Source organism: Watersipora subatra, chromosome 9, assembly GCF_963576615.1.
Source record: "Watersipora subatra chromosome 9, tzWatSuba1.1, whole genome shotgun sequence".
Taxonomy (NCBI): Eukaryota; Metazoa; Bryozoa; class Gymnolaemata; order Cheilostomatida; family Watersiporidae; genus Watersipora; species Watersipora subatra.
This window is the reverse complement of record NC_088716.1, coordinates 63,088,478-63,106,701: the sequence shown is the minus strand read 5'-3', so window position 1 is coordinate 63,106,701 and position 18,224 is coordinate 63,088,478. Positions and strand designations below refer to the sequence as shown.

Genomic DNA, 18,224 nt, shown 5'->3' with positions numbered 1-18,224 from the left:
CTGACCAGCTCCTAACTGAATGGTAACCGAGATTATAGCGTAAATCATCGTTTGCATGGCAATGTTTTAACTCGACAAGAGGACACAACTGCGTAGATTTGATTAATCGTGATGTTTTTTGTTATATTGAATACAAACAAAAGTGAAGAAAACAGCTGCAACAATAATTATAACTGCTATTCTTTTAACGTATATACAATTTGTAGCCTATACAGTGGTTATGCTTGTGAGTCTGAATTAAAAGTTGTCATATACATATATATGCTTTTAGTGTGCAAAATGCTAACCTGTCTAATCCAATTACCTCATTGTCAGTGTGTGCTCACACTGAGTGCTAATGATTTTACCAGCCCTACAGTAGCTGAGTCAGCTCATCTTCATATTATAAGATGCTAGCTATGTTTGTGCCAGCATCAGTCGCTTACACACATCCTACGCGTGCAGTTGATACTCAGTATAACCTTATTACACTGACAATCACTGGCTTTATGATACTCATTGATAAATGTATTTTTTCTCTATCAGACACTGCCTCTATCAGCGTTTGTTAACAAACTGCAAGATCTAAAATTGCCTGCTGTCTATTAAGCTGGTCTGGGCCATTTTTGCAAGCAAAAACGAGCACTAACACTGTTGTAGGTGTTCCTAGCAGTACCCACTTGCATCAGCTGTGCATTAACCGCCGGATAACACTTCATTTTAAGAATAAAAATTGATAATAACATTTCTATTTGACCACATATTTACTATCTTTCTTGAGAGAGATCATTAGTATCATACTAATGTTTAAATCATGCTGCCTCAACTTGTATAGTAATTCGATTGACCGCACCCAAAATGTGCTACCAAAACTTCTCTGTAATACCACTCATGAACATTGCATAGTTTACACACCATGAGAGTTAAAGCTTAATTTAAGGTTCATGTTACGCAAATTCTCAAAAAGCAATTTTTGTCGACAACATTTTATAAAATAGAAGTCTAGCAAAAAATACATATTTTGGTAAAATACCATGCTTTGGCTCATATCTTGTCTGAGTAAGATGACAATTTTCCTTTCCGACAGCTGAGGATGTACTGCATGACTCAGGCTGAGGATGTACTGCATGACTCAGGCTGAGGATGTACTGCATGTGGACAGCTGAGGATGTACTGAATGTAGACAGCTGAGGATGTACTGCATGTGGACAGCTGAGGATGTACTGCATGTGGACAGCTGAGGATGTACTGCATGTGGACAGCTGAGGATGTACTGCATGACTCAGGCTGAGGATGTACTGCATGTGGACAGCTGAGGATGTACTGCATGTGGACAGCTGAGGATGTACTGCATGACTCAGGCTGAGGATGTACTGCATGTGGGCAGCTGAGGATGTACTGAATGTGAACAGCTGAGGATGTACTGCATGACTCAGGCTGAGGATGTACTGCATGTGGACAGCTGAGGATGTACTGCATGACTCAGGCTGAGGATGCACTGCATGACTCAGGCTGAGGATGTACTGCGTGTGGACAGCTGAGGATGTACTGCATGACTCAGGCTGAGGATGAACTTCATGACTCAGGCTGAGAATGTACTGCATGACTCAGGCTGAGGATGTACTGCATGACTCAGGCTGAGGATGTACTGCATGACTCAGGCTGAGGATGTACTGCATGTGGACAGCTGAGGACGTACTGAATGTGGACAGCTGAGGATGTACTGAATGACTCAGGCTGAGGATGTACTGCATGAGTCAGGCTGAGGATGTACTGCATGACTCAGGCTGAGGATGTACTGCATGACTCAGGCTGAGGATGTACTGCATGACTCAGGCTGAGGATGTACTGCATGACTCAGGCTGAGGATGTACTGCATGACTCAGGCTGAGGATGTACTGCATGACTCAGGCTGAGGATGTACTGCATGACTCAGGCTGAGGATGTACTGCATGTGGACAGCTGAGGGTGTACTGAATGTGGACAGCTGAGGATGTACTGAATGACTCAGGCTGAGGATATACTGCATGATTCAGGCTGAGGATGTACTGCATGACTCAGGCTGAGGATGTACTGCATGATTCAGGCTGAGGATGTACTGCATGACTCAGGCTGAGGATGTACTGCATGTGGACAGCTGAGGATGTACTGCATGTGGACAGCTGAGGATGTACTGCATGACTCAGGCTGAAGATGTACTGCGTGACTCAGGCTGAGGATGTACTGCATGACTCAGGCTGAGGATGTACTGCATGACTCAGTAATGAATGAACAAAAGGCACACTATAGAAAAAACTATGTCATAATAAAAAAACTCTGTTATAACAAAATGTATTGTAGTACCACAACCAATGAAGATATTTCTAAACACAAATGTATCAACATGTCCTAATGCTATATACGTAGAATTTGCTCGCTGTACATTAGCCACACAAAAAAGCAAAAATTAGTGTAACTTCTTACCATGGCTATCTAACTGCTAGTTATAAGAGAATTAAATTTCCATCAATTTTACTGCCTAGTCGCATTTGCAACTGGAATAAAATTGATTTACAGTCCTAATTAAATAAAAATTTGTGGTGTACATGTAGAGCAGAAACTAGAAAACTGATGAACCAGTGAGCATGCTTTAGCTTCTCTATAATCTGGTTTATTCAGAGCAATCAAAATATGTTGAGTCTGCGAGAAGCTTGTGTAAACCTATCATTGGGCTGGATTTTGAGATGTGCTACCTACATGTATATTATTACATGCATAAAAACTAAGGCCATCTCTAGAAGAACATTAGGATTATGTACAATGCCAGAATTTATACGTCCGGTTTCTAAAATGACCCGACTTACCTAAAGTCCTAATTAATTATACGAGCAAAAATGCTTAAATTAATCAGTAACACAATTTTTTCTGTGTAAGTATGGTAGCTTTACTGCTACGAAAGCTCGATACACCAACCATCGAGCCTACAGAAATTTTAAAGTTTTTCTCTTGCCTTGTCTCATCTGTACAACTTTTTAAAATTAATAAACAATCACAGGCTAAAAAACCAATTCATGATTCAGGTTTGTTTAGTTTGGGCGCACTCCTAGGCTAGTCAGCAGTTGCTCTCCTTTAGAATAGCACAGGTTCTTGAGCCTCAATTGTTGATACAGTTTACGATGAGTTTTTGATGAGCCATAATAAAACAAGTAGCCTGGCTACAGTTGTATATAAACTTAAACAGCACCCTCTAATACTGCACTATTTACCTTCCCGTAAACGCTCAACCTTCTGCCAGTGCTAGATGTCCTTGGTGGATACAAACCCACAAATAAAAGACTAAAACTTTGTCAAAGCTATCTAAATTCAGTTATAATAAATCAAGCAATACACTAATATGCTGAATAAAATTTTGCTATATAACTTCGCTATATGACTAAGCTACATTACTTCATTGTACACTTACGATCATAAAGCTGTCTATCAAAAAGAGTTTTCTCAAAAACGTATTCTATCCTCACTAGTTGCTCTGAACTGCAAATATCGCAGAGATTGGGCATATTGTATAGTAAATAGCGCAATGTAGAGTGGGTGTGAGCAAGGATTGATCACATACCCTATATATATCCTATAAGCACATGTATATATATCCCATATATATATATATCGTATATACAATGTACCGTAAAACCTCGTAAAACTTCTAATTGAACTGCCTCGGAGTGTTGCTCTTAACGAATCCCAGGTAAAGTAAGGTAATCTTTGCATAAACTTCAAGAAAAATCGGCAAAATTGTTCGTGGGTAAAACGCTCAAAAGAAAAAGATGTCTTTTCTTTTGAGCATTTCAACAACGATCAAGTTTTGCCAATGTCAATCTAAAAAAACGTCCTGGCAATAACATCACCTCAAACAACAAACCAATCTCAAGTGATGGAAAAATCTCTATACTTTTTGATAAAAACGTTTTAAACTTTACATTAGAAGCATTTAATTTGAAACAAGCCATTTGTGCTTTTGATTTATATTATAGTTTGTATATGTACATGTATCTACTAATAAATAAGTAAATACATGGACTTGTGACAGCGCTCTGATAACTTGAACGCTCTGATAATTCGAACACTTTCGCTCGGTCCCGTGAAGTTCGAGTTATCCATGTTTGACTGTATATATATATATAGTGAAATTCATCATACCTAGAACTGAAATCACAATGCTCAACATAGAATGGAGCAGTATAAATGAGTAGAAAATTAGATAAGGTACTAATCTTTTTCCAGCTACTGTCAGTTTCTTGCTTACACATTCATCAGGCTGCAGATCTCAATCTTAATGTAGTTGAGATCTACAGCCTGATGATTGTGTAAGCAAGAAACAGTAGCTGACAAAATATAAGTACTCTATCTAATTTTCTGCGAATTTATATATACATGTATATTATATATACCGTAAAACCTTTAATTGAACGCCATGGCATTCTATTTTTCAACCCTTCTTCCATAGTGGTGGTCAATTGGAGGTGGCGTTCAAATAGAGGCGGCGGTCAATTAGAGGTTTTACGGTATATATAATTTATATATCATATATATACATATATACCACTCTTTATTTTGGCTGGCTCAAACGACCCACCTATATTGCTGTAACTAACACACCCCTATAGCACCTCTTGTTTTGCTACTCTGCCAGTGCTCAGCTTCCTTTGTCTAATACAGTCAGTCAGAAAAGACAAGATACAAAGAAGATATATCAAGCACCATGAAACCATTATTATTATTTTGCTAGCTCTGAAGCTAGAATAACATAATAGCAGTATTGTAAGTCTGAACAGCAGCAAGCGGCTCATGTGGAGAGAATAAATTCTATTGACCATTTCAGAAAGCACTAGCATGATTCTAACTACATATTGACTCTTATAAAGATATCTTGACCTCTTGCCACTGGCAGCATCATCAAAAATATCAAATGTCAGCATTGTCAGCATTATCAGCAATGTACATGAAAAAAAACAGCAGCAAAATGTCAAATTATAATCACAAAATGAAATGATTGACAAATAGCGATTGTATGTCTGGAATACTCTAAGAAAGCCAAGTTTGTACAAAGCCTTCTGCTAGTTATAAAAAAGCTAACTAATGTATATAAAATTAGCTACTCACTTGATAATAAACTTTTCAGCAAGACCATATAAACCTAGATCGCTTATGGTGGTCATTTATATAAAAATATAGAATTGTTTCAACAAAAAATATTAATTACAATTTGTTAAATATAGTAAAAAAAAGGCCAGAGAATTGTGTAAGAAAACTAGAGAAGTCATACAGACAAGCCTGAGAGTTTTGTGTGATGCCATTCACTAAGAAAACACAACTTCATATTTTGCTTGTTTTCAAACAACCACTGACCAATCTCTGCTATAATTCTCATTTTGTACAGATAAACATCTGAAAGACTTCGTGATCACAAACATCTACTAAGACTGTGATTGGTCAGAGACGACAGAAACGTACTGTCCGACAGCTTTCCCGACTTGCCCCGCCATTTGGAATAATTCTCCGATGCTTCCATGCACTGTATGATAATAATAATTTGATTATCGAATACAATTTTAGAAATGAGTTCAAACTCTATCAGGGTCTAAAAAGAGGAAGTTCACAGCAATAGCAGCTAATATGAACAATATTTACTCAGAGTGACAACTTACATTTGGGAGTACGATGAGAGCTGGTGAGCCCAGCTGATAACTCTTGGTCATTGGCTTGTCGAGCGTATGTAGGTGGAAGCTTTTTCACCCTCAAAGGAGAATTAGAGCTGGAGGTATGAGGCATCTGCGCTGCGATTTCTGGTGCGACTGGTTCGTTCGGCTGCAAAAGGAGTAGATAACAGACTGAGAGAATGTTGAGAGCTAGCCAACTACATAAAACAGAAGTAGTAGGGCAGTGCGAGAAATTGACTTCTATTGATACTGGTTTAAAGTTATTAGACATCAGCCATCGCATTTATCCTGGTCTGCTGACATGTGATTAGTCCATGATGAGAGTGTTAGGGAGTCATCCTCTCCTTGAGATGCTACTAAATTGTATTATGGGAAACTCTTTAGCGACTCTTTGTTGCTGCGACCTAGCGTGAATTTATGTAAGATATACATGAAATAAGATTTTCTTAACTAACTGAGAAACTTGGAACCTTTTCAACACTATGTGACACTAATAAATGACAGCAATGCTTGGTAATATAACAAAGCATTTTACCTTATTATCAACGTAACAGCTACAAACTAATAGCAATTTTTTAAAGAGAGACTGACAACCAAAATAAAAAAATTAAAAAGTGTGTAACAGACGTATTAAAATGATTAAGACGGGAATTTTCAAAAACATCAAATTTGTGAGTAGACAACTCCTTGAATTCTAAATTATTCCAGTAATAGCAGTTATTAACTTTGTTCACACATAATTTAAAGAGAAGCTGGATAATAAAATCTGCCTGACAATGTGATACAAGAATGGCAGCGGTTTCGAAAACCTTTCTATTTAATATCTACCATTGATCTAGTTCCCTACAAACTAATCTTTCAGCTGCCTCACCTGCTCCAACAGGTGCCTCAGTCTGCGCAACTGAGCTTCCAGCTGCTTGTTGTGATCTTCTAAAATTTTCATCCGACCTTCAAGCCGGCCTTTATGCTGTCGCAGCAACATGGCCTCTGCCAGCATATCGGCCTCTCTATCATCATTCGTCAGGACGTGTGAGACTGGCTGTTGATCTCGCTCAGCCTGCAGCTGTTGATATTCACTTTGTAAGTTCCTGGTAAAAAATGACAAATGACTCAACTGTCCCAACCCCATAATCCAGGCGATTGCATACTAGCAATTCTGTATTAGAGGTTAATAATTTCTGACACACGAGGTCTCCTAAGGTAGAAACGGACAAGTGAGAATTCAGGAGCAGTAGCTAAGGCTGTACACTGGTGTCTCAGTATACATACAAGTACGATTAAGTCTCATCACCCTCATGTAGTCTAAGAAACACAAAGCTGTATGTTTGCTAAAAGTGATTTATTATTACAAATGGTAAGTTATATCTAGAGGCAGCTCATTTCTCTCATATCATATGTTCTATGCATGACTATCAGATCAGCAGACTTCTACAACACTAACCCATTGTTTTATGTTTAGGACAATTGAACTTCGAGTGGTCGGCTAACTTTTAAAGGTAGTAACATACACAGATACACTTTTATAAACATGAAAGATTGAGAGATTAAGCAAACACGAGCATGCTTAGAGCACTGCATAAATGAGCAGTTCTCTGTTGGTGCAACAGGCATCTTAGAGCACTGCATAAATGAGCAGTTCTCTGTTGGTGTAACAGGCATGCTTAGAGCACTGCATAAATGAGCAGTTCTCTGTTGGTGTAACAGGCATCTTAGAGCACTGCATAAATGAGCAGTTCTCTGTTGGTGTAACAGGCATCTTAGAGCACTGCATAAATGAGCAGTTCTCTGTCGGTGTAACAGGCATCTTAGAGCACTGCATAAATGAGCAGTTCTCTGTTGGTGTAACAGGCATGCTTAGAGCACTGCATAAACGAGCAGTTCTCTGTAGGTGTAACAGGCATCTTAGAGCACTGCATAAACGAGCAGTTCTCTGTTGGTGTAACAGGCATCTTAGAGCACTGCATAAATGAGCAGTTCTCTGTTGGTGTAACAGGCATCTTAGAGCACTGCATAAATGAGCAGTTCTCTGTTGGTGTAACAGGCATCTTAGAGCACTGCATAAATGAGCAGTTCTCTGTTGGTGCAACAGGCATCTTAGAGCACTGCATAAATGAGCAGTTCTCTGTTGGTGTAACAGGCATCTTAGAGCACTGCATAAATGAGCAGTTCTCTGTTGGTGTAACAGGCATCTTAGAGCACTGCATAAATGAGCAGTTCTCTGTTGGTGTAACAGGCATCTTAGAGCACTGCATAAATGAGCAGTTCTCTGTTGGTGTAACAGGCATCTTAGAGCACTGCATAAATGAGCAGTTCTCTGTTGGTGTAACAGGCATCTTAGAGCACTGCATAAATGAGCAGTTCTCTGTTGGTGTAACAGGCATCTTAGAGCACTGCATAAATGAGCAGTTCTCTGTTGGTGTAACAGGCATCTTAGAGCACTGCATAAATGAGCAGTTCTCTGTTGGTGTAACAGGCATCTTAGAGCACTGCATAAATGAGCAGTTCTCTGTTGGTGTAACAGGCATCTTAGAGCACTGCATAAATGAGCAGTTCTCTGTTGGTGTAACAGGCATCTTAGAGCACTGCATAAATGAGCAGTTCTCTGTTGGTGTAACAGGCATCTTAGAGCACTGCACAAATGAGCAGTTCTCTGTCGGTGTAACAGGCATCTTAGAGCACTGCATAAACGAGCAGTTCTCTGTTGGTGTAACAGGCATCTTAGAGCACTGCATAAATGAGCAGTTCTCTGTTGGTGTAACAGGCATCTTAGAGCACTGCATAAATGAGCAGTTCTCTGTTGGTGTAACAGGCATCTTAGAGCACTGCATAAATGAGCAGTTCTCTGTCGGTGTAACAGGCATCTTAGAGCACTGCATAAATGAGCAGTTCTCTGTTGGTGCAACAGGCATCTTAGAGCACTGCATAAATGAGCAGTTCTCTGTTGGTGCAACAGGCATCTTAGAGCACTGCATAAATGAGCAGTTCTCTGTTGGTGTAACAGGCATCTTAGAGCACTGCATAAATGAGCAGTTCTCTGTTGGTGTAACAGGCATCTTAGAGCACTGCATAAATGAGCAGTTCTCTGTCGGTGTAACAGGCATCTTAGAGCACTGCATAAATGAGCAGTTCTCTGTTGGTGTAACAGGCATCTTAGAGCACTGCATAAATGAGCAGTTCTCTGTTGGTGTAACAGGCATCTTAGAGCACTGCATAAATGAGCAGTTCTCTGTCGGTGTAACAGGCATCTTAGAGCACTGCATAAATGAGCAGTTCTCTGTCGGTGTAACAGGCATCTTAGAGCACTGCATAAATGAGCAGTTCTCTGTCGGTGTAACAGGCATCTTAGAGCACTGCATAAATGAGCAGTTCTCTGTTGGTGTAACAGGCATCTTAGAGCACTGCATAAATGAGCAGTTCTCTGTCGGTGCAACAGGCATCTTAGAGCACTGCATAAATGAGCAGTTCTCTGTCGGTGTAACAGGCATCTTAGAGCACTGCATAAATGAGCAGTTCTCTGTTGGTGTAACAGGCATCTTAGAGCACTGCATAAATGAGCAGTTCTCTGTTGGTGTAACAGGCATCTTAGAGCACTGCATAAATGAGCAGTTCTCTGTTGGTGTAACAGGCATGCTTAGAGCACTGCATAAATGAGCAGTTCTCTGTTGGTGTAACAGGCATCTTAGAGCACTGCATAAATGAGCAGTTCTCTGTTGGTGTAACAGGCATCTTAGAGCACTGCATAAATGAGCAGTTCTCTGTTGGTGTAACAGGCATCTTAGAGCACTGCATAAATGAGCAGTTCTCTGTTGGTGCAACAGGCATCTTAGAGCACTGCATAAATGAGCAGTTCTCTGTCGGTGTAACAGGCATCTTAGAGCACTGCATAAATGAGCAGTTCTCTGTTGGTGTAACAGGCATCTTAGAGCACTGCATAAATGAGCAGTTCTCTGTTGGTGTAACAGGCATCTTAGAGCACTGCATAAACGAGCAGTTCTCTGTTGGTGTAACAGGCATCTTAGAGCACTGCATAAATGAGCAGTTCTCTGTCGGTGTAACAGGCATCTTAGAGCACTGCATAAATGAGCAGTTCTCTGTTGGTGTAACAGGCATCTTAGAGCACTGCATAAATGAGCAGTTCTCTGTTGGTGTAACAGGCATCTTAGAGCACTGCATAAATGAGCAGTTCTCTGTTGGTGTAACAGGCATCTTAGAGCACTGCATAAACGAGCAGTTCTCTGTTGGTGTAACAGGCATCTTAGAGCACTGCATAAATGAGCAGTTCTCTGTCGGTGTAACAGGCATCTTAGAGCACTGCATAAATGAGCAGTTCTCTGTCGGTGTAACAGGCATCTTAGAGCACTGCATAAATGAGCAGTTCTCTGTTGGTGTAACAGGCATGCTTAGAGCACTGCATAAATGAGCAGTTCTCTGTTGGTGTAACAGGCATCTTAGAGCACTGCATAAATGAGCAGTTCTCTGTTGGTGTAACAGGCATCTTAGAGCACTGCATAAATGAGCAGTTCTCTGTTGGTGTAACAGGCATCTTAGAGCACTGCATAAATGAGCAGTTCTCTGTTGGTGTAACAGGCATCTTAGAGCACTGCATAAATGAGCAGTTCTCTGTTGGTGTAACAGGCATCTTAGAGCACTGCATAAATGAGCAGTTCTCTGTTGGTGTAACAGGCATCTTTTTCTCACGTTTTGATAAAGGGTAGAAAATTGAGTTAAAGTCTAAGCTCTAGACAAATACGGTCAGACGAGTGAGTCTAAAAAACTACTAATTCAATCTGAACTGTTTTGTTCTGGCGAGTATGATTATGGGCAAATTGGCTGTTTAACTCGTGAGCGAAATATTCATGAATTCAACGGCAAAGCAAAAAATCACACACGTGTGTAAAGCTAAAACTAAATTCAAACATGATAAAATAGAGGTGAAAAGTTCTTTGACTATCATGATCTCAATGAAAAAAACAAGCAGCACTATTAGAAAAAACATTAAATGCTGTTGTGAGGTAATGAGAAGTCAATTAAACGAAGCTGGCACCTGTTCTCATCCTCAAGGTCCCTGATCATGGCTTCGAGTTCCGTTTTTTGACTATCTTCAAGAGACATGACTATCTGCATAGGGCTCTTGATGGCTGAGGAGTGACCTTCGGAACCTTCTAGAGAAAGGTGGCTGTTAGACTTTTGGGATGGATTACCTGTCAGACTCGTACAGTATCTCTCGATTATATCGTGCTCATCGTTGCTGCAGTAACAATGATATCTAACTTAAGCTGCTGGCAAGTATTTAATGATTTTAGCTTTTGCTACCGCAGTACTGAACCAGCAGTAATAGTATACCAGTACTTAACCAGCAGTAATAGTAGATTAGTACTGAACCAGTAGTAATAGTAGATCAGTACTGAACCAACAGTAATAGTAGATCAGTACTGAACTAGTAGTAATAGTAGAGCAGTACTGAACCAACAGTAATAGTAGATCAGTACTGGACCAGCAGTAATAGTAGATCAGTACTGAACTAGTAGTAATAGTAGAGCAGTACTGAACCAGTAGTAATAGTAGATCAGTACTGAACTAGCAGTAATAATAGATCAGTACTGAACCAGTAGTAATAGTAGATCAGTACTGGACCAGCAGTAATAGTAGATCAGTAATGGACCAGCAGTAATAGTAGATCAGTACTGGACCAGCAGTAATAGTAGATCAGTAATGGACCAGTAGTAATAGTAGATCAGTACTGAACCGGCGGCAATAGGAGAGCAGTACTGAACCAGTAGTAATAGTAGAACAATACTAAGTCACATGAGCTTTTCATAAATATCATGGTTTAATCTCCATTTTCTAACATTATATTTACCTCTCTCATCTATAACTCAGTACATGGATAGAATGTTGAGCCTTCATTAGGCTGAAAGTTGTAAGTGATACGATGACTGACACTGACGCATGATTGCAGAGATATATTAGTGTTGATGAGTATTTGAGATGAACAGATCAGAGAAAAATAGAGATAGGGACTCTAAGCTATCATACATTGTACATGCTTCAAAGTACATGCGTATAAGTATATTGTAACTAGGACAAGACTATAGACTTCATAAACCGGTGTTCATACATGTAAGTATAAATGCGTTTGACTAGATATCAAAGCTATATACTGATTGACAACTACTTACATTTAGTTAATGTTAAGAAAATAAAACTGACTAGAAAGCCATATTCCATGTCAACCCTCTGCAACTGTGCCAGCTAGTATATTGTCAGGTTACTATGTTTGAACCTTAGAGAGTCTAACCATACTGGGATTTTCAGCAGAGTGATTGAACTAGAAGGATTAGTGAGGAAGCAGAAAAGGAAAGAAGTAATTGATAAAATAACGAATGAATGAATAGATAAGAGACCTACTGTTTGAGTATGTCAGATGTCAAGGTACTTTATCTCTATTCTCAGCTAGTAGGAATCAATCACAAAGACTATCTGTTGGCTACTGAGGTATGTAAAGTGTCTAATCTGACTGCGCTAGTTGATCCAAATGACATACGATAGGAAAGTACACTGTCAAGTGCGAGTTATACAATAAATTGATTCAACAAGAGAGAATTATGGTGTGCATGTAGTATACATTACAGCATTACTGCCTTCCTCACTTTCTAAAGCTCCCTAGATCGATATTGACCCATTAAAAATGGGATTAGCGAGATTGCTCTTCTAAATATAGTGAAACAACTGCTAGAGGGAGTTTTAGGAAAGCTTGCACGCAGCTCCTTAACTTGTCCAGATCTCATTCAAAATGATCGCATATGCCACAATCCAAATTCATCTAGTAACCTGTTCATGGGTACACTCGCTCCCTATTTGTCAATAATAGATGATGTCATTATATGCTAGGGACATGCAAAGGGCTGCTGAAAGTATTTAAACATCAGCATAGTTTCAACTGGAAGCAGCACTTAAGGGACTCATAAGCATGCAATGCAGACTACTTGAAGAACTCATAAGGATACTATACAGATTACTTGAAGGACTCATAAGGATGCTACACAGACTACTTGAAGGAGTCATAAGGATGTTACACAGACTACTTGAGGGACTTATAAGGATGTTACACAGACTACTTGAGGGACTCATAAGGATGCTATACAGACTACTTGAAGGACTCGTAAGGATGTTATACAGACTACTTGAGGGACTCATAAGGATACTATACAGACTACTTGAAGAACTCATAAGGATGTTACACAGACTACTTGAAGAACTCATAAGGATGTTACACAGACTACTTGAGGGACTCATAAGGATGCTATACAGATTACTTGAGGGACTTATAAGGATGTTACACAGATTACTTGAAGGACTCATAAGGATGCTACACAGACTACTTGAAGAACTCATAAGGATGTTACACAGACTACTTGAGGGAGTCATAAGGATACTATACAGACTACTTGAAGAACTCATAAGGATGTTACACAGATTACTTGAGGGACTTATAAGGATGTTACACAGACTACTTGAAGGAGACATAAGGATGTTACACAGACTACTTGAGGGAGTCATAAGGATACTATACAGACTACTTGAAGGACTCGTAAGGATGTTATACAGACTACTTGAGGGACTCATAAGGATGCTATACAGACTACTTGGGGGACTTATAAGGATGTTACACAGACTACTTGAGGGAGTCATAAGGATACTATACAGACTACTTGAAGGACTCGTAAGGATGTTATACAGACTACTTGAGGGACTCATAAGGATACTATACAGATTACTTGAAGAACTCATAAAGATGCTATACAGACTACTTGAGGGACTCATAGGGATGTTACACAGACTACTTGAGAGACTCATAAGGATGCTATACAGACTACTTGAGGGACTCATAGGGATGTTACACAGACTACTTGAGGGACTCATAAGGATGTTACACAGACTACTAGAGGGACTCATAAGGATGCTACACAGACTACTTGAGGGACTCATAAGGATGTTACACAGACTACTAGAGGGACTCATAAGGATGCTACACAGACTACTAGAGGGTGTCATAAAGATGCTACACAGACTACTTGAGGGACTCATAAGGATGTTACAAAGACTACTAGAGGGACTCATAAGGATGCTACACAGACTACTAGAGGGTGTCATAAAGATGCTACACAGACTACGGTGAAAACGGTGAAAGAGAATGAGGAATCTCTAACTTTTTTGAACTGAATATGTGATAATAGGACGGTACTTGCAGCCAGATATAGTAGGGCAAGTAGTCTTAAGGTAACTTTTGCTAATCAGTGTACCAACAATCATTCTTCTTTCTCTGACATTAGCATGGAACATTGGCATGGAACATTAGCATGGAACATATGCAAGGAGCCTTTGCAAAGAACCTTTGCAAGGAGCCTGGTTAGGTTCATGTTCAATAATTTGTTTTTTTTTTCAAAAACTAAAAGAAACTTTCACAGAACGATTTTGAGTTTTTTTCATAAATTCCTGATGAGCCAAATACAAACATTTACAAATGATGTGCAACAGGTTATGCCTTTTATCCCTAGCTAGATCTGATACTACAGGCTGGATTTCATTAGCAATCCTAGCCAATTGTATGCCTTTATGATTTGATTATTGATTGCTCGGAACTATGTGTGTACACCACCTCTAGTCTCATATCATATTTCGGACAAAGTTCTGTAATAATTCAAATACATGATCGCTTAAAACAATGCTAGTGATAGATTCGCATCCCTCACTACTTTATTCTGATTGCTTATGAACACACAGTCTAGAGCACACAATCTAGCGTTAGGCCAAAGAGGATGCTGTATTTGAATGCTGTATTTGGATGGTGTATTTGGATGGTGTCTGAACTGGTCACATGTCAGGATAGGGCCCATTATTGTACAGTACACTTTGAGTGAGGTGAACAAGGATTGATCACATAGCCTATATACCTATATATACATATACTACCCATTATATTGGCTGCCTCATACTATCCACCTATATTTCTGTAACTAACGCACTCCTATAGCACCTTGTTTCACTAATCTGCCAGTGCTCAGCTTCCTCCGTCTAATACAGTCAGTCAGAAAAGACAAGATATAAAGAATATATATCAAGCACCATGAAACCATTATTATTATTTTGCTAGCTGAACAAATCCTATCAGACTTGATCCTTTCAGAAAAGTAAAAAAGCTGCTCTCATGAATATGAAAGTATTTCACAATAACCGTTGCTGCTAAACCTTTACTAAGATATCATTTCTCGCTCATGAATGTCTGTTTATTAGCGTACCTGCGTACCTGCAGTTTTAAACTCGGCCAGTTGTAAGTGATTCAAGTCATAACAGTATTTTCTAAACTTGTTGTGAAGCTACGAAGAGTTATCTTCTAACTATGCTCGCGTCTCCAATTATCTTCCTGCAGAACTTGCTACCATTGTGTTTACCATTATAAAAAAAGTCTAGTTTGACTTACAAGTATTGGTAAAAACAGTTGTAAAACATTTGCGGCATCTGGTCAGCGCTAAAAGATATCAGTGCTGAGTGTTTAAAAGACAAACTTCTGTATGTCTGATGATATGAAAACCCTGCTCATTTATTACATTATTTGTTTGGTAATCGTGATATAAAAATAGTCAGAAAAGTTGAACAACACTAGGAAATCTCGCATCAGCTGATCACCACAACTTTCCCTGTATGATTGGCTGATTGGCTGACCCATTTGTTAAAGTCATAATGGCTGGCTAGTACACACAGAGCTTCACTAAGCATAACAGTCTGTTAGTCTGTTGGTGACTTTCACATAAATAAGAGATGACGAGAACGCTATGAATCTTGACAGGCCTCTACAGACACTGACTCTACAGACACAGACCTCTACAGACACAGACCTTTACAGACACAGACCTCTACAGACACTGACTCTACAGACACAGACCTCTACAGACACAGACCTTTACAGACACAGACCTCTACAGACACTGACCTCTACAGACACAGACCTTTACAGACACAGACCTCTACAGACACTGATATCGGAAAGGAAACTGTCACTCAACAGATCAGCACTGTTCTGTAAAATGTGGATAATAATGAGCAGAAAACTTCCTGAGCAGATAACTTCTTGAGCAGACAACTTCCTGAGCAGACAACTTCCTGAGCAGACAACTTCCTGAGCAGACAACTTCTTGAGCAGACAACTTCTTGAGCAGACAACTTCTTGAGCAGACAACTTCTTAAGCAGACAACTTCCTGAGCAGACAACTTCCGGAGCAGGCAACTTCCCGAGCAGACAACTTTCCGAACAGACAACTTTCCGAGCAGACAACTTTCCGAGCAGACAACTTTCCGAGCAGAAAACTTTCCGAGCAGACAACTTTCCGAGCAGACAACTTCCTGAGCAGACAACTTCCTGAGCAGACAACTTCCTGAGCAGGCAACAGGTTATATGGTTTGAACGAAGCCTAGCATGAAGACAACCTGAACAACCACTAGAGAATGAATGAATAAATGAGCTAAAATGAACTCTGTGAATAAAAACAAACTCACTTAGGTTTAGGGGCAGATTTAGAACTAGGTAGAGTGTTAGAGTAGGTCTTCTCTTCTGCAGGACTGATTTCATCCTGATTAGAATTTCCATTATTTGTGTTTTGGCTTTCCAACCGGTCCAACCTACAATGTATATGAAACAGGTAAATCATAGACCACCAAAATCCAACCGATTCAACCTACAATGTAGATAAAACAGGTAAATCATTGACCACCAAGCCACAACTGAGCTGCAACCTTTGTAGAAGAAAAGACAAAGTTGTTACAGAACTGTCAAAGTAGAGTACTCGCTCCCCAAAACTGCTGCTATCAAAGTAGAGCACTCGCTCCCCAAAACTGCTGCTATTAAAGTAGAGTACTCGCTCGCCAAAACTGACTGCTATTAAAGTTAGTCATCCAACACTCTTATGACTCACACAAACAAGCAACAACCTTTGCATATAACCTGAGAGAAATTCATATTAGTACAAATGGATGCCAGCTGCAGTGACCAAACGAAACACAGTCTACACTGTCCACAACTGTGGACACAAACTAGATGTTGTCTATACTGTCCACAACTGAGGACACAGACTGAATGTTGTCTACACTCTCCGCAACTGAGGACACAGACTAGATGTTGTCTACACTGTCCACAACTGAAGACACAAACTAGATGTTGTCTACACTGTCCACAACTGAGGACACAGACTGGATGTTGTCAACACTGTCCGCAACTGAGGACACAGACTAGATGTTGTCTACACTGTCCATAACTGAAGACACAGACTAGATGTTGTCTACACTGTCCACAACTGAGGACACAACCTAGATGTTGTCTACACTGTTTGAAATATATCACTCGCGTACTTACGTGTGAGCGTACCTCCCGATGTCCTCATGTATATCAGAGTCTGCTTTCGCTGATCCACTTGCTTCCTGAGAAGGGAGAGCATCATGAGAGCTCATAGAACTGCTCATGTCATATTGTATATGTATTGAGGGTGGAGAGGATGGTGTGCTGCAAAAATGACGCAAAACATGTGGAATAACTCTAATCAGTGAGTGGCATCCAATCAGAGCTGCTGGCTCTGTCTTTCACCTACAGTTTCTCCTTTTGCTTGAAATGTACTATCATCAACTTACTTGAAATGTACTATTATCAACTTACTTGAAATGTACTATCATAAACTTACTGACATGTACTATCATCAACTTACTTGAAATGTATTATCATAAACTTACTGACATGTACTATCATCAACTTATTTGAAATGTATTATCATAAACTTACTGACATGTACTATCATCAACTTATTTGAAATGTATTATCATAAACTTACTGACATGTACTATCATCAACTTACTTGAAATGTACTATCATCAACTTACTTGAAATGTACTATCATCAACTTACTTGAAATGTACTATCATCAACTTACTTGAAATGTACTATCATAAACTTACTGACATGTACTATCATCAACTTATTTGAAATGTATTATCATAAACTTACTGACATGTACTATCATCAACTTACTTGAAATTTACTATCATCAACTTACTTGAAATGTACTATCATCAACTTACTTGAAATGTACTACCATAAACTTACTTGACATGTACTATCATCAACATACTAATTTCTTTAAAACAAGACATACCAAGACTGAACAGAGCAAAGGGTTGATGACATACCATGTTAAGACAATACCAAGAATCACTTACGGCTACGAGTGATGACATATGACAGATTACATGATTGAAGTGACTATACTTGACAGTTGTCTTGCATGATAGCTTTGGTGTAGAATTTACACTTAAAAAAGGGGTAAGAAATGTTGAAATGCTGTTAAGTGACAACACAGTAAACTTACAGTAAACGAATCCACAAGGCAATCACTATATTTAGCTAACTGCTGACTTAACAAGCACATCAAGCATGCTGACTTAATAAGCAGTCGGAGTTAACAAGCGTAACGACAACTTGGACAAACCAGAGAATGATGTGATTAAGCA

General features: G+C 39.4%; 1 protein-coding gene across 3 annotated transcripts in view; it reads right to left on the bottom strand.

Annotated features, from left to right (window-relative positions):
- Positions 1–4,705: 4,705 nt before the first annotated feature.
- Positions 4,706–18,224, bottom strand: part of LOC137405429 (dystrophin-like) — a 77,333-nt gene continuing 63,814 nt past the window's right edge. For all 3 annotated transcript variants that reach the window (XM_068091687.1, XM_068091686.1, XM_068091688.1), the window contains 6 exons: positions 17,080–17,226; positions 16,227–16,349; positions 10,717–10,920; positions 6,544–6,760; positions 5,661–5,820; positions 4,706–5,527 (listed from right to left, as the gene is read on the bottom strand). In XM_068091687.1, the coding sequence (XP_067947788.1) occupies positions 5,430–5,527; positions 5,661–5,820; positions 6,544–6,760; positions 10,717–10,920; positions 16,227–16,349; positions 17,080–17,226 (949 nt within the window). In that variant the 3' untranslated portion in view covers positions 4,706–5,429. The remainder of the gene's footprint in view (positions 5,528–5,660; positions 5,821–6,543; positions 6,761–10,716; positions 10,921–16,226; positions 16,350–17,079; positions 17,227–18,224) is intronic.